The 16,976-nt window shown below is 64.4% G+C and overlaps 1 protein-coding gene across 4 annotated transcripts in view; it reads left to right on the forward strand.

Moving 5' to 3' along the window:
* Positions 1-7,022, forward strand: part of FBXO31 (F-box protein 31) — a 58,307-nt gene extending 51,285 nt beyond the window's left edge. For all 4 annotated transcript variants that reach the window (XM_071209038.1, XM_058279607.2, XM_058279608.1 and 1 more), the window contains 3 exons: positions 1,686-1,839; positions 3,139-3,479; positions 3,977-7,022. In XM_071209038.1, the coding sequence (XP_071065139.1) occupies positions 1,686-1,839; positions 3,139-3,479; positions 3,977-4,199 (718 nt within the window). In that variant the 3' untranslated portion in view covers positions 4,200-7,022. The remainder of the gene's footprint in view (positions 1-1,685; positions 1,840-3,138; positions 3,480-3,976) is intronic.
* The last annotated feature ends 9,954 nt before the right edge of the window (positions 7,023-16,976 follow it).

The raw sequence follows: 16,976 nt of genomic DNA on the forward strand, positions 1-16,976 counted from the left end.
GTGAGTGCAGGGCAGGGGGTCTACACCGGCCAGCACGAGGGGGTGCGGGGTCTATACCGGCCAGGACGAGTGAGTGCAGGGCAGGGGGTCTACACCGGCCAGCACGAGGGGGTGCGGGGTCTACACCGGTCAGGATGAGGGAGTGCGGGGTAGAGGGTCTACAAAGGCCAGGACGAGGGAGTGCGGGGTCTACACCAGTCAGGACGAGTGAGTGCGGGGTCTACAGCGGCCAGGACGAGTGAGTGTGGGGTCTACACCGGCCAGGACGAGGGAGTGCGGGGTCTACACCGGCCAGGACGAGGGAGTGCGGGTGGGGGGTCTACACCGGCCAGGACGAGGGAGTGCGGGGTCTACACCGGCCAGGACGAGGGAGTGCGGGGTCTACACCGGTCAGGATGAGGGAGTGCAGAAGTCTACACCGGCCAGGACGAGTGAGTGCTGGGTAGGGGGTCTACACCAGCCAGGACGAGGGAGTGCGGGCAGGGGGTCTACACCAGCCAGGACGAGTGAGTGCAGGGTAGGGGGTCTACACCGGCCAGGATGAGTGAGTGCGGGGTCTACACCGCCCAGGACGAGTGAGTGCGGGGTCTACACCGGCCAGGACGAGGGAGTGCAGAGGTCTACACCGGCCAGGATGAGTGAGTGCCGGGTAGGGGGTCTACACCAGCCAGGACGAGGGAGTGTGGGGGTCTACACCGGCCAGGACAAGTGAGTGGAGGGTCTACACTGGCCAGGATGAGTGAGTGCAGGGTAGGGGGTCTACACCGGCCAGGACGAGGGAGTGCAGGGCGGGGGGTCTACACCGGCCAGGACAAGTGAGTGTGGGGTAGGGGGTCTACACCAGCCAGGACGAGTGAGTGCGGGGTCTACACTGGCCAGGATGAGTGAGTGCAGGGTAGGGGGTCTACACCAGCCAGGACGAGTGAGTGCGGGGCGGGGGGTCTACACCGGCCAGGACGAGTGAGTGCGGGGCGGGGGGTCTACACCGGCCAGGACGAGTGAGTGCGGGGTCTACACCAGCCAGGATGAGTGAGTGTGGGGTCTACACCGGCCAGGACGAGTGAGTGCGGGGTCTACACTGGCCAGGACGAGTGCAGGCAAGGGGTCTACACCGGCCAGGACGAGGGAGTGCGGGCGGGGGGTCTACACCGGCCAGGACGAGGGAGTGGGGGCCTCGGTCCTCTGAGTTTAGTCTCTGACCCCCCTACCGCTTCACTGTGGGCTCCCTCCACCCACTCCGGGGTCTTTGGCTTTCTAGCCCCCGTGACCCCGTGCCCGCTGGCCCCTGGCGCGGCCTCCCCTGTGCCACGCCCTGGGCCCTCCTCAGGGCGCAAGGCAGGGCGTTCCTGCTGCGGGGAGTGAGGGCCGAGCCCGCCCGGCAGAGGCCCCGGGCGGGACATGGGCTGTGCCGGTGCGCGCATGTGTTCACGTGTGGGCATGTGTGCATTTCACATACATGCACGCGTGCGTGCACGTGGGCACGTGTGGGTGTGGGCACGTGTGCCTGTGTGTGCGCGTGTGTGGGCGTGCGCACACCTGAGGGGCTGGGGGCGTGGGGGGCACCGTGCTGCACGCAGCTCAGGGACACGCCCTGGCCCCCAGGCTCGCCCCGCGTCCCCGCGCCCACCCTGCTTCCCCACGCCCGCCCGCCGTGGCCGCTCTGAAAGCACCGCTCCCCCCCGCAGCAACTGCCTGACCTACCGCCGCATCTACCTGCCGCCCCGCCGCCCCGACGACCTCATCGCGCCCGGCCTCTTCAAAGGCACCTACGGCAGCCACGGCCTGGAGATCGTCATGCTCAGCTTCCACGGGCCCCGCGCCCGCGGCACCAAGGTCACGGTGAGGGCCGGCCGCGCCCGGCTCGGGCGCCCGAGGGCTGAGGAGCCGCCCGCCAGCCCAGGTCCTCTCCCCCGTCCCGGTGCGCCCCGGCCGGCCGCGGCGCCTGCGTCCCATTAGGAAGGCAGGGCCTGGCGCCCCGACCCGCGCACTGGAGCCTGCGTCCCCGTCGGGTCCCGGGCGGCTTCCACGTCGCGCTCAGCCGCGCTGCTCCTGGACCCCTGGGGGGTTTAGAAAGTGCTGGTGACGGTCCCAGCCCCAGAGGTGCTGTGAGTGGGTGCGCCGCCTGCCGCCGCCACCTTGGGGTCCCCTGCCTTAGCAGACGTCCCCCGCGCCCCCGGGGCCGCAGCAGCTTGGCAGTGGCCCCTTGCGGGATGGGCAGGCTGCTCTGCGCAGCCCCGTCGCCCTCTCGCTGGCCAGGCCTCCAGGGCTTGGGGGCGGCGCTCCACCCAGCCCGCACCTCCAGAGCGCTGCTCCGTGCTGCCTCCCCGCGCCCGCGGCCTCTGCTTCGGGGAACGTGCGCCGCAGAGCGCGGGCTGCGGCCAGCAGTGCGGCTGCCCAGTGGGCTCTCCTGCCACCCCAAGTGGGCTCTCTCCTGCTCTGACGGATTTTGGCAGGCGCCTTGGTCTGGGTGGAACTTTCCGGGACCCTGCAGATCTTCCTGGTTTGGCAGCAGATGAGCTTTTGCTTTCAGGAGGAGGGGTGTGTTGACATCAGGCCACATGCCTCCTTGCGTGTCCCCAGGGCCCGTGGCTGGCGCTCCATCGTGGCCTCAAGAGCTGTCCAGCTGGGCTGCCCCCCAAGCGTCTTTGAGTACAGTGAGGGGTGTGTGCCAGGCTGCATCATCAGGGGCTCCCCCAAACGGGGCTTCTAGTCTTACCTGGGGGGTGCAGCTCCCAAGCTAGGGGAACGTGGGATGGGCTCCCCGGGCCACGGGCTCCCCACATCATGGGCTCCCTGGGCCACGGGCTCCCCACGTCACAGGTTCCCCGGGCCACAGGCTCCCCACGTCACGGGCTCCCCATGTCACAGGCTCCCCGGGCCATGGGCTCCCCACATCACGGGCTTCCCACGTCACGGGTTCCCCACATCACGGGCTCCCCACATCACGGGCTTCCCACGTCACGGGCTCCCCACGTCGCGGGCTCCCCACGTCACGGGCTCCCTGGGCCACAGGCTCCCCACGTCACAGGCTCCCTACGTCACGGGCTCCCCATGCCACGGGCAAGGCCTGCGCTACGAACTGTGCGGGGCGTGACTGCAGGCGCCTGGGCCTCATGTTGGTCGGCGCTCCCTCCCCAGGGCGACCCCAACATCCCGGCCGGGCAGCAGACCGTGGAGGCGGACCTCACGCGCCGCATCTGGCTGCCCGAGGCCGAGAGCCTGCGCGACTTCGGCGAGCTGTCCCGGCTGGTGCTCGAGGCCCGCGAGCAGCTGCACCAGGAGCCGCCGCAGGAGGAGCCGGCGCCAGGCCCGGCCCAGCCCCCGCTGGAGCCGCCCGCGCCAGGGGACGGAGGGGAGCCCCAGGAGGGAGGCGGGGTGCCCGCCGCCTCCCAGCCGCCCCCCGAGTCGGCGCAGCCCTTCGTGCTGCCTGCCGGCGTGAGCTCCAGGAACGAGGACTACCCCCGCACCTGCCGGATGTGGTGAGGATGGGCCGGCGGGAGGGCCGCCTCGGGGGGATCCCGGGGGGCGGGCTCTCACCCGGGGTGCATGGGATGCGCAAGGCCAGCGTGGGGCCAGCCTTGGGCGACGTGGTTCAAGCCCTTCTGGGGGCCGGGGGGTCCCCGGACCTGGGCGCACGACTATCCCTAGCCCTGCCACAGGGACATGGCTTCTGGGGGCTCCCGCCCCCCTGCCCCCAGGGCTCCTGTCCCCCTTCCCGGGGCTCCCTGCCTCCTGGGCCTCCCAGTAGGCTCTTTCAGGGCTCCTCACTCCCTCCTCGCCCTCTCCTGCCCTCCTCTATCCCACCTCCTGTCCTCCCCACCCTCCCCCACCCTCCCCTGCCTTTACTCACCCCCTGCCCTCACTCACCCTCTCCTGCCCTCCCCTGTCCTCCCCTCCCTCCCCTGGCTTTGCTCGCCCTCCCCCGCCCTCGCTTGCCTTCCCCTGCCCTCACTCACGCTCTCCTCCTCCCGGGCAGCTTCTACGGCACAGGCCTCATCGCGGGCCACGGCTTCACCAGCCCCGAGCGCACGCCAGGGGTCTTCATTCTGTTCGACGACGACCGCTTCGGGTTCATCTGGCTGGAGCTCAAGTCCTTCAGCCTGTACAGCCGGGTCAAGGCCGCCTTCCAGAACGCGGACGCCCCCTCCCCGGAGGCCTTCGACGAGATGCTCAAGAGCCTCCAGGCCCTCACGTCCTGACGCCCCCGCCCCGCGCGGGGGCCCGGCAGCAGCATGCACGCAGCCCGGGGCCGGCCCAGGCGGCACCCCGACGCACCGCGCCCGCTGCAACCCGCACGTTCCGCAGTCGCCACGGGGTTTCAAGAACAAGAAAGAACCGGAACAAAACCGACTGAGAGGAGCGACTCCAGGGCCTTGGGACGGTGGAGCTGGAGAAGCGGGCTGCCCTCTGGCCGCTGCCGCCTCTGTCAGGGGCGCTGGTCCCTGACAGAAGCCCCCGTGCGCGGAGCCCCCCGGCCGGAAGGGAGCGGAGGTGTCCAAGGGCCCTGCCGGGCCGGAGACCCGAGGCGTTCTCAGGGACCCCGTCCTGTTTCAGTGCCAGGGAGAGGACGCCTCAGAGCGGCCCTGCAGGCCGGGGTGCCCGGGGGCCTGCCCTGTGCAGCCGCCCACCCCCGGCCCTCGCCAGCTCCGCCCCCACCGCAGCCTCTCCCGGCTCGCTCAGCGCTGGCCGGGCGCCCACGTGGCGTCTCAGGGTTGCCCTGCTGGGCGCGGGCCAGGACGGTGACACTTCTGTGCGCCTTCAGACACCTCTTCCCTGAGTCGCAGAAAAGAATTCCCGTTGCCCGGCTCCCGTGCATCTGCAGCTCTTAGCCGCCTTGGCTTCCCGTCGTGAAATCGGCCATCTCGGTGGCCCGGCCCTGGGCGCGGCCTGGCTGTCCTGCTGAGCTTCGGGGCGGAGGCGCCGGTGAGCACTTTCTCCTGGAGGCCACCGCCAGGCTCACCCGAGCCCGACTTTTGTAGAGAAGTCCACGGCGGAGGTGCTCTGCTGTCCAGCATCCCCTTCAAGGAAGCATCTAGAAGCTTGTCATTCCTCCTTTTTAGCGGCTGTAGCTGTTTCTCTGGTATCAGACGTGGCAGTTCCTGAACGATATCGACATGGTCATGAACGTGGAGAGAAACGGAGCCTCAGGACAGCCGGGTGCTGGCTGCCGCGCTGGCCTTAGCGCTGCGTAAGCGAAGCGGGACCGTGTGGCTGCAGGAGCCCAAGGCTGCCCTAGCGGGCTCGAGCCCCGAGCGACGCCCCCAGCACTTGGCTCGCCGGCAGAAGAAAGACTCCAAGCCTAAGCCACGGGCCGCCTCCTCGCGTCTGGGACCTGAATGGGTCCCCTTTGCAGGAACTGGCCAGTCCCCGCTGGCTCCTCCCCGTGGCATCCAGCGTGGCTGAGACCCATGTGGACTGGTGGCTGCGCGAGGCCAGGGCGCCAGCGGCGAGGCCACTGGGACAGGCAGGACCCGGCGTCCTCTCTGCTTGGATGCTCCCGGCAGCCTCCTGCTCAGTCCACGCAGGCGGGTCCTGGCCGGGCCTCGGTTTCCGGCGGGCACAGACGGCGTGCACCTCGAGCTCCGCCCGTTGTGGGGGCACCTCAGCCGACTCGGACTTCTGCTTACCCGCTCGCCGCGGGGCGGGACTTAAAAGACTGGCGTCGGGATGGAGGCCTTATGCGCCCGCTTGAAGGGGCTCCAGAGGCCTCGGGGTGGCCCTTAGGGACGGGGACGCCGGAGGGCCTCGGGTACCCCTCACCTCCCGGTCGGGTCAGATAGGAACTGGAAGGGGGGAGCTGCGCCCCTGCCAAGGGAATGTGGAAATGACGTGGCGTCAGGTCTCGGGCCCCATCCTTGGGGACACCCATGTGACCCCGCTTCGGGGGCTTTGCGGCAGGAACCCCTGGCCCTGGGCTCCGAGCTCCAGCTCCTCCGTACCGGGTGGGAGTGCGGGTCCCCCATGGGCGAGCTCGGGTCCTCCTCCTCAGAAGGGCTGAGCCTGTGCTCCCGCCCATTGGGGCTGCCCGGGCTCCCTGCCCAGGTCTTGGCAGAAGCGAGGCCCCCTGCTCTCCCCCCCCTCACCAGGCAAAGCCCCTGGCTGAGCCCACCCCACCCCACCTCACCCTAGCTAGCCCTGGAGAAAGTCAGGAAAAAGATCTGGAGGCAGAGTTTGCACGCTAGAGCTCTTCGTTCTGGGGACGTGGCATTGTCCGTGGCCACAGCCCGAGCGCAGGCCCCCCTCCAGCTTGCTTTTCCAGGCTGCCCGCCCTGTCCCCCGCCAGGCCACCGCTGGGGCTTGCGCACCGGGCAGGGTGCCTGGGCTCAGCCATGTTGGCCCTCGGGGCCCTGAGCCGCGGCTCTGGCGTCTGCGTGGCCGAGCTGTCGAGCAGCGTGGCGGGTGCTGCAGTGCTCCGAGGAAAGCGGCCGAGTGCTCCCTTTCTCTGCGCCTGCTGCCTGCATATTCTGACTTCGAATGACACTCAGAGAATGTTCTCAGCCAAGCCTCGCCCGCTTGGGAGTCAACCCCGGTTCTTCCCGGTTCCTCTGGACGACCTCTCGGCCTTTGTGCTCTGGGCGGTCAGCCGTGTCCTGGAGTGGGACGCTCTGAGAATTTTGTGGAGGAGAGGAAAGCGGTGTGGACAGCGGTGGGAGGGATGCTGTGAGTGGGGTGAGTTTGTGCCAAATCCCTGCACGTCCTGCGCGGTGAAGCTGGGGCCTGTGCGGCCCGCCCCGGGAGGCGCAGGTGGCGGGGCCTGCAGTCCTGACGGCCGTCGGGGCCCCCCGTCTGCTTGGAGAAGAGCAGCTCTGCTCTGGTTTGGTCTTGGCATGTCCCTTGGCTCGGGAAGACACTCGGAGTCGGGAGAGCGAGGCGCTGTCCAGGTGGCGCTGCCTGGGGCAGGACAAGGCTGCTGGGCAGGCGGGGCTGGGCCAGGCCACCTGTGCTTTTGCCAGAGGCCGTCACCGGGGACGCGGGTGGTGGAGCTGCTCGTTAGGTTTCAATAAACGTGTCTTTGGACCTGCTGTGTGCCTGGCCGTGGTTGCTTTGGGGTGTGGGTCGGGGGGCGGGGCACTCGGCGGTGGGCAGGCAGGTGGGACACGGGGACCCGCGCTCCTCGCCCCGTGGTGACCAGGCCCGGCGTTGCGCACTTAGGGATGGAGGCGGAAGCAAGACCCCAACGGCGCTGGGCCCGGGCCTGCCCTGGACCCCGGCGGTGTGCGTGTCCCCGCTCCCCCCTCTACTCGCACTGCTTCTACAGCCCGCGCGGCCTGTGTTTCTGAGGACGAGCACCGCGTCGCTGCGGGCGCCGCAGGGCTCGTTCATCTGCTTTCTCGCGTGCGGAAGCAGCGCTGCGTTTCTTGTAAAGACGTCAAGTATTTGACTTAATGAAGGCCCTCGCACTCCGAGCCTGGCTTCCCAGGGCAGCGCTGCCACTCTCAGCCTGGAGTTTAAGAAGAGGTCCCCCAGGAAAACGCCGTCCCACCGGGCCACCCTCTGGCAGAGATTTGCAAAGTGTGGCGTGGGCAGGGCCGGCGCTGGTGGGGGAGACGGAGTCGCAGGGCACGGGACGCGTACGGGCACGGCTGCCCCCCACGGTGGACGTGGAGCCTGTGAGGGGGCACCTGTCACGACACCGCGTGAGCCGCGTGCCGGGAGCGTCTTGTTGCCCACGGCAGGGGCCAGGCGAGCCTGGATGCACAGACGAGCCGTGGCCCGTACGGCATGCGAGAGTACTGCAGAGGACCGAAAGAAGGGGCAGCGTGGGGCGAGGGTGACTTAAAACTTAAATCCATGGTCAGTGCATTATAGTTTAGTTTTCGCCACGTGTAGTAGAAAGCAAAAAACTACGCGGTTATGTCTGGGAGGGGAGAGAGAGGGCAGAGCCTCCAACAGGCGGGTGATGTTTTTCCGAGAAATAGATGGAGCTTACCTGGCAAAAGGCGTGTGAACACACAAAACACTTGCATTTCACCCATCCCGTCTTGAACCGTTGGCGAGAAGATGCCCCGTTGCTTTATGCGTCACCTAGAGAGAAACGCTTCGTTGGGACGCCGTGTCTTGGGACGCCGTGTCTTGGGGCGCCGCGCCTACCCACCGCCGCCATCCGCTGAGGCTTCTCCTCTGTTCTGAGGAGCCCGCCACCTTCCGCCGCCTTCCGCTCGTTGCTTGGCGAGTGCCCGGCAAACCTCCAGCCGCGTCTGGGAGTGCCACGGAAGAGGTCTTGCGAAGCCCTAGGGGTACTTTCCGAGGAAAAAGGGGGCACCCCCCTGCTGCGTCGCCCCTATGGGCAGGCCGGTGGCGGAGCGGCCTCCAGGACCCTGCTCTGGGCTGGGCCGGGGGAGCTTCCGGTTCAGCACGTGCAGGACCAGTGCACATGAATCAGCGCGACGACACGGGGCGGCCGAGAGCAGGCGGGAGCAGCGCCGCCGGGGCACCCCGACTTCCCAGCACAGGGCAGCGTGCACCGACGGTGGCTCCAATGCTATTTTCTATACTTTTCTGTTAGAATTATCTTATCTCCAAATGGAACTTAAAACCAGATCCTGGAGGGCAGAGGCGCTCCGGCCTGGCTCCCTGCGTGGCCTTCCAGGGACTCTGCGGCCCCCGTTCCCTCACCCTGGGCGCCCCTCTGGTCCGCTGCTGCCCGATGTGGTGACGGGGGACAGTGACCGTGGCGGGAGGAGGGCTGAGCCGGGCCTGCATGGGGAGCCCCCAGCAACTCTGCAGGTGCTGCGGAGACAAACGGCCAGGGTGATCGGGCTCCAGGGCCCTGCCCGTCCATCCGTGCCTCCCGGGCAGTCACCCTGGCAGGAGGCCTGGGCCCTGGCTGCATCCACCGTGTGGGGGGAGCGTCTGGTGTGGCCTCTGGCGGCGGCTGGCGGTCACCGTGCTGGCCTGGCCCCAGCCCTGAGGAGAGGGCAGGGAGCTGCCCAAGGGGCACATGCTCCAGCCCTTTCTGCTTCTACTGAACGTCCACTAGTGAGAGCGGGCAGTGGTTCGTCCTTCCTGCCAAGTCGCTGTGCCTTCCGTGCTGCCCTGGTTCTTATCCCGCTCCTTCCCAAGGGGGTCCCCCCCTTTCCCCCTCCTGTGCCAGTTCACCCCTCTCCTGCTGCCCTTCAAGTCGCCCTCCCCCCCTCAGCACAGTTGCAGGGAGACCGCTGTCCCCCGGGGCTTCCTGTGGCCCTGCCCTCCCCGATGACGTGGTGAGTCACAGTAGCTACCCACATGCCACCCAGCACTGGCCGGGAGCTGCGGTGCGCTGAGCGCCCCTTCTGTGGGTGGTGGGGGGGGGGTGGCGAGGCGGGACTGCTCCGCGTGTCCCTGCGCCGTCCCACGCTCCCCCTGGAAGGGCGGGGTGGTGCTCTCCAGGGTCCTCTCCTGGCACCTGCTCGTCCAGCAAAGTCCACTCGGGAGCAGAACTGGCCGCACTGGCCATTGGAGCGCCCTGGCCAGGCCTGAGCCGGGACACGATGCCCAGAGCCACGCCAGCCCCGTGCGGGCCCGACCGCGCTTAGGACAGAAGTGCGGGGCGCCAGGACCCTGCCCCGCCCGCAGCTCAAGTCCCGGGGCTCCAGGCTCCCAACAGCCTTTGCTCCAGACACCCCGTCCGAATGGGGGCCTGAGCTGTTGGCATCTGCTTTGCCCCCCCACACGGGCCCTGGACCTGCGCCCCCACGTGCGCCCCTGCCAGGCTCCCCTGCACAGCGGGTGCCACTGCTGCACTCGGCGTGGCTCTGGGTGCGAGCCGCACCTCTTGGTGTGGGGGGTCGGGGGACAGCCGTGGGCAGGGTCCCTGAGGAGGGGAGGCGGGGAGGGGGGGCCTGGGACACAACCCCCCACCCATAGGCCTGCTCCAATCACTGAGTCCCCCACCCTGTCCAGCGTGGCCACTCAGGGTACAGGGTCCCCTGCTGGGTGGGCAGCGGCCCCCAGGCTATGTCCTGCGCCCTCTGGGAGGCTTTTACCCAACACTGCTGCGTGTCCAGTGTGGTGCTGGGAACTGGGGACAAAGCCATGAGCTGAGGGGCAGATCCCTGGCCCCCCACTGGCCACACATAACGACCCTGAAAGCAGACTCGGGTGGCCTCTCCTCGGTCCTCCGAGTGGCCGTGGCAGCCTTTTCACCCCAGGTGCATTAGGCCGTGGTGACAGGCAGCAGGGCATCAGTTCCTGAGGAGTGGGGGGACAGATGGATGGACACGGCCCGCAGCCCCCCTGCCTCCCTTCGCCGGAAGCCTCGGCGGGAGCTGACTGTGCACCACGCTGGCCCCGGGCACTCCCGCCTGAGCTGCCGAGGCCCTCTGCGACCCAGGGCCCCTGCCCTGGGGTCCCCCCGCCTCCTCGGGGCCCGGGGTCCACAGGCGAAGGCAGCGGGAGAGCAGCAGGGCCGTGGGCGGGTGGCCTCGACAGCCTGCGCACTTGGCCAGGAGAGGCTCTTGCCTGCCCCGGCACAGCAGGCTCCAGGCTGAGCAGAGCAGAGCTGGGAGACGGGTCACGGGCAGATCCCACAAGGGAAGCACGAGACGCCAGCGGGCACGGGGGAGGCTCACTGGTAAGGTCGGGGGGCCCCAGAATCCACGGGAGGGGAGCAGCGGGCTGGGCGTGTGGCAGGAACTGGGCGTGTTCCGGGGCCACCCCTCGCCTGGGCCCCTCACATGGGCTGCCCTGGCCCGGCCGGGACACTGACGTCTGCCTTCACCTCCGTGCCGCCCTGGGGCGCTGCCCAGCTGGGAAGGGGGCTGGGCGTTGAGCCCCAGATGGCACAGGGGCAATGCTAAGCCCTCGAGCCCGAGGGCGGTGGGGGTGCAGCCCCAGTGGCGACAAGCCCCGGCGACCACACATGGCCCGCGCTGGCCCTGCCCGGTTTCTAAGGACGGCTCAGCATCATTTCAGATGCCGACTCTGACCGCCAGATCCCAGAGCCCTCATGGGGGCTGGCAGGGAGCAGGCGTCCCGCAGATCCCGGAGGGGCCTCAGCCCAGCCAGCACCCCCAAACGTGTGCCCAGGGCCACCTGCACGGCAGCCTCGTCAGGAGTTTTGGACTACACTTTAACAAGCCTCTACTGCAGAACTTCCCGAGCCTTTATATGCAAACGTGCTCCGCGATTACCCAGAGGGGAAGCCACGGACTGCGCTTTCTGACCTGGGCTGGGCCTGGCGCCCTCCTTTTACAACGTCCCTTGGGAGCAATCCAGAGAAGACACTTCAGGAAGCAGGACTTCAATTGCCTGGCAGCCCTTTACCCTCAGGGATAAGGGGTTGAGAAGTCCTTTCCTCCACTTTTATAGTTTTTGGTTTTTTTTTTAGATTAAAAAATTTTTTTAAATTGTTATTATTTTTAATTTATTTTTCTCCCCTGCCTCCTGTTGTCTGCTCTGTGTCCATTTGCTGTGTGTTCTCTGTCTGCTTGCTGCTTGCATTCTTGTCCGTGGCACCGGGAATCTATGTCTCTCTTTGTTGTGTCATCTTGCTGCATCAGCTCTCTGTGTGTGAGGCGCCACTCCTGGGTGGGCTGCGCTTTTTTTTTCTGTGCAGGGCCTCTCTCCTTACGGGGTGCACTCCTTGCACGTGGGGCTCCCCTATGCGGGGGATACCCTTGTGTGGCACGGCACTCCTTGTGTGTATCAGCACTGCGTGTGGGCCAGCTTATCACATGGGTCAAGGAGGCCCTGGGTTTGAACCCTCGACCTCCTATGTGGTAGGCAGATGCCCTATCAGTTGAGCCAAATCTGCTTCCCCCTTTGATAGTTTTTTTTTTTAAGATTTATTTATTTTTATTTGTTTCCGCTCCCCCACCCTGGTTGTCTGTTCTCTGTGTCTATTTGCTATGTCATCTTCTTTGTCCGCTTCTCTTGTTGTCAGCGGCACGGGAATCTGTGTTTCTTTTTGTTGTGTCATCTTGCTGTGTCAGGTCTGTGTGTGTGCAGCGCCATTCCTGGGCAGGCTGCACTTTCCTTCGCGCTGGGCAGCTCTCCTTATGGGGTGCACTCCTTGCGTGTGGGGCTCACCTACACGGGGGACACCCCTGTGTGGCACGGCACTCCTTGCGCGCATCAGCACTGCGCGTGGGCCAGCTCCACACGGGTCAAGGAGGCCCCGGGTTTGCATCGCGGACCTCCCATGTGGTAGACGGACGCCCTAACCACTGGGCCAAGTCCGCTTCCCTTCGAAAAACAGATGCTTTCTAGCGTGTGTAGTTTTATGAGTTTGACAATCAGGACACCAGAAGGTTCCGTCCCCCCAGGTCCCCTGACGCTGACCCTCTGTAGCTGTTACGGCTTGAAGTGCCCCTTGGAAGGGTGTGCTTGGGTCCCACTCCCCAGGCCTTGGACGAGAACTTGGAAACAGGGTCTTTGAGGAGTTTGCCTGCACCGGTGGGCCTGACGCTGTGGCACTGGCTCTCCTCGTGGCAGAGACGAGGGGAGATGACGGCCAAGGCAGACCCCGGGAGCCAGGAGAGGAGCTGCAGCCTGCGGCTCTGTGGTGGTTTATTATTATTTTTAAACACGTATACATTTTTGTTGCTTTAAGCCACCCGTTTGTGGAACTTGGCTCTGGTGGCCCTAACAGCACCCTCAGCCTGGCAGCCTCTGAGGCGTTCTCCAGCCCTGTGCTTCTACCTTTTCCAGAATGTCAGATAAATGGAGCCCCACAGGATATTGCTTTTCCACTTGGCACCATGTCCCTCTGCCTCCCTAAGACGCCTTTTTAAAACTTCTTTCCCTGATCACCTTCCCCAGGAAAATCTAAGCCAACACACACACCATACATATGTGCGCATTGGTGTTTATACTCCAAAGGAGGCGTCTTTCTCGTCTGCAAGAGCCCATGTCCGCCCCGTGGGAGCGTGGAGAGCGTGACTGGGGCTGTGGGGCGGCCACACGCTGCCGCGGCGGCTCCTTCCTTTTCCTTGTGCTGTCGTTCTCCCGGCGCGGCTGCACCAGCTCGTCTGTCTCCGGATGGCTATCTGGATTGTTTCCAGTCTGGGATTGTGATAAACAAAATCTCGATAAACATTTGGGTGTGAACCTCTGTGTGAACCTTGGTTTTCATTTCCTTCGGGTAAACCCCTAGAGGAGGGCTTGCTGGGCCGTGGGGTAAGTGTGGCTGAGCAGGGGAACCTGCCCCGCTCTTTTCCGGAGCGGCCACACCCTTTACTTGCCTCCCCGCCAGCAGCGGGGGCGGGTTCCTGCTCCCCTGTGTCCTCACTGGCACTTGGCCTTGCTGGTCAGTATTCTTCATTTTCGCCGTCCTGGCAGGTGCACGGTGCTGTCCCAATGTGGGCTTAGTTTGCATTTCCCTAGCGACAGGTAGCGCCGAGCATCCCAACGTGCTCATTGGCCACCCTACGGCTTACACCCAAACCTGGCAGTATGTCTGCTCAAAAGCTGCTCGCTTCTTGAGAGAAATTTACAGCGGGGAGGAGGGGAAAAGCGGGAGGGTATGAGTACCCACCTCAAAAGGTTATTGTGAGGGACAAATAGTTAAAATGACAAAAAGCACACAGAGCAGTGCCTGGTGTGGAAGAAACAATGTTAGCTACATCACAATAACCACCATCATCATCACCATCATCTTAACCATCGTCATCATCATCATCATCACTCTCAGCACCATCAGCACCATCCCCACCATCCCCTTCACCACCATCATCATCACCATCACCATCATCACCATCATCATCTTCATCACCTTCATCACCATCATCATCACCATCACCATCATCACCATCATCATCTTCATCACCATCACCATCATCATCACCATCATCATCTTTATCACCATCACCATCATCATCACCACCATCACCTTCATCACCACCATCCCCTTCATCACCATCATCATCACCAGCACCATCATCACCATCATCATCTTCATCACCTTCATCACCATCATCACCATCATCATCACCATCATCACCATCATCATCATCACCACCATCATCACCATCATCATCTTCATCACCATCACCATCATCATCACCATCATCATCTTTATCACCATCACCATCATCATCACCACCATCCCCTTCATCGCCATCATCATCACCAGCACCATCATCACCATCATCATCTTCATCACCTTCATCACCATCATCATCACCGCCATCACCACCACCATCTGAAGACTGAGCTCTAAGTCTGCCCAAGTTTATTCTTGGGGACCCGTGTCCTGTAGACAAAGTACAGCGGGAGCTTAGGTAAGGCCTCCCTGCGAAGCTGACGTTGGATGAAGACCTGGGGGCGGCGGGACAGCCCCGAGACCCCCTAGGCGGAGCCCGCGCTGCCCGCGGAGCCCTGCGGGTGTCTGAGCAGAGCGGCAGCAGTCCCAGCCCACTGGGGCGGGCGGCTCTGCCCTCCTGTCGAGAGCAGGTGGCGGTGGGAGGGCACCGCCTGGGGTCATTCGGTGGGCACTGATGCCTGAGCCTGGGTGGAGCCGTGTGTGTCCTGGGGGCAGAGGGCCCTGGGCCAGCTTCAGGGAAGAGCTGGGGGGCGGGAGAGGGGCCGGGGGGTCAGTCTGGCTTGGCTTTTGCCCTGTGGGGGCCACACGTGGGCGTTTGGGTCTCGCCTGCGGAGGGGCCTGCGCTGGAACCTTGCTCAGGGGACCGCGCGGCAGCTCTTGGTGACAGGTGCTGGCCCGCTGCATGGGGCTTTCCTCCCCCGCCACCCCGCAGGTGCAGGGAGAAGGGGAGGCGGAGGGGCGGCCACGGGCAGGCTGTGCCAGCACACCCGTGCCCTGGGCCAGGCGCCGGCCCCTGCTGCCCCCAAGGAGCCAGCCCGGAGCGGGCCAGACGCCTCGTCACCGTGGGGCTCCGCTCCCCTCTGTCCCCAGGATTCCAGAGTTCTAGCGGATGCCGCCCTCGTCGTGGCAGCGGGGGGCTCCTTCTAGCCGAGCTCTTGGCAGCCGCCACTTGGGGGGGAGTGAGCGGCCCCCGGAAGCGCAGGGACAGCCTGGGGCTGGGGTCGTGGCCGTGCCGCTCCTGCACGGCGCAGATGACAGCAAGGCCGGCGGTGAGGACGCCTGCACGTGCCCCAGCCGCCCGCAGGGGGACCAAGTGAGGGGGGCCGCGAGGCCAGGCGCCAGGGGGGCGGCCGCCGGGGGGCCTGGAGGATGTCACGGCTGTAGAGACCCCGAGAGTGAGGGCGCTGACGACGATGCTTCCGAGAGGACAGGGTGAGCCTCGGGCCAAGGGTGGGGGTGGAGCAGGGTGCTCGCTCGGGGCACGCGTGTCAGACCCCGGCACCGGGGTGGCTGGGGGAATCGCGTGTGAACTGGCAGGCAGGCTGCCCTGGTCTGGCCCCGAACGGCTGCCTTCTGGCTGGGAAGGGGCTGCTCAGCCTTGGGAGACCCCAGAGGGGCCCCGGGTGGGACAGGAGCTCTGAAAAGTGACATTTCTTACATATATTTAAAAATGACGCGTCGGGGAGCAGGCGTGGCTCAGCGGTGCAGCTCTTGCTTCCCACGCACGAGGTCGGGGGCTCAATCCCCGCTACCTCCTTAAAATAAGTTAAAAAATGAAGACGCCGTGTCCACTGTGCCTCCAGGGTTTGGGATCTGCAGAATTCCTTTCGGGCTATGCCGAGATGATAAACAAGATGACAGCGGTCGGCTCTTTTCACAGAGTACAGGAGCCGTGGAAGTGGGGGCCGTGGCGTCCTCCCCCCTCCTTCCCGTGTCCCCTGGTGCAGGTGGCACTGGCGGGCGCTGGCGGGCACAGCATGGCTCTGCTGGCGCTGCTGGACGAGGCTGTGCGCCATGCCCTGCTGGTTGTGTCTCCTCCCGGCCCTTTGTCCCGCAGGGCCCTGACTGCAGGTGGGATTCGGCTCTGTGGGCGCCTCCCCAGCCCCAGGCAGCCCGCCCCCTCCTCCCTCCCTCCCCTCCCTTCCTTCTCTTTCTCTCTTTTTTCATTCCTTCCCTCCCTCCACAGCTTTATGAATTTCCATGTGGACATTCTAAGTGGACAATTCAGTGGCCGTTTACTCACGATATGCGCAGCCACCACCACCATCCATTTCAGAACGTTTTCATCACCCGACAAGAAGCCCTGTACCTTTAGCTGTCACCCCCCATCGCTCCACGCCACCGCCCACCTTTCCTAAGCACCCACTGGTCTACTTTTGTCCCTAGAGATTTTCCTGTTCTGGACTTTTCTTCTAAGTAGAACCATATAATATGAAGTCTTTTTTTTTTTTTAAATGAATGTGTCAAAGATTTTATTTAACTATTTAATTCATTCATTAATGAGGGAACTGGCAAGGTGTTTTAACTGGTTCAAACAATTCACTATGATATGGAGATGTAGATGGTAGAGTGGACAGATGGATGGATGGATAACGTTGAATGAATTTACAGAAAAGAGACAGGATTGTCTTTCCCTCTGGGGCAGGGAAGGAAGGGAGCTGCCCCTCCACTGGACGAAACGTACTTGCGTGGTTCTGAACAAGCGCCATTTGCTTTGCTCTCTGTAATCTATAATTTACAGAGCTGAAAATAGCTCAAAGAAAGTCAAAGGAGGTGGTAACTCAGAAGGATGCTGGAGCAGTTCGGTATTATTTATGAATTCCCAAAATAGACGGTGGATTATGTTTGTAAACTGGTCTGTTGCTCTGGGTGTAGTAGATGGTGTTGACTTCAGAGGTTTCACGTACACTTGTTTAAATTATGATGAAGTCTCTGATTAGGCCACGTCTGTAGGACGTTGAATCCCTGCCCACCAAGGGGGAAACCGAGAAATGGCGTGGCAGGGGAGTTAGTAGGAGTTTTGGATGTTGGAGCCCTGGAAAGTAAACACACCGGAGAAGAACACAGAGGAAGAGGGATGGCTGCATAGACACAGCAGAGGCCCTGGGAGGAGAGAGAGCCTGAGAGGTGACAGCTGGCCTTGTGGAGAGAGCAGAGCGGCTGAGCCTGGAGAGAAATGAGCCCCGGGAGGGAGACGAGCCTTATCCCAGCCTACAGCTGATTCTAGAAGCTG

This window comes from Dasypus novemcinctus, chromosome 18 (assembly GCF_030445035.2).
Source record: "Dasypus novemcinctus isolate mDasNov1 chromosome 18, mDasNov1.1.hap2, whole genome shotgun sequence".
Taxonomy (NCBI): Eukaryota; Metazoa; Chordata; class Mammalia; order Cingulata; family Dasypodidae; genus Dasypus; species Dasypus novemcinctus.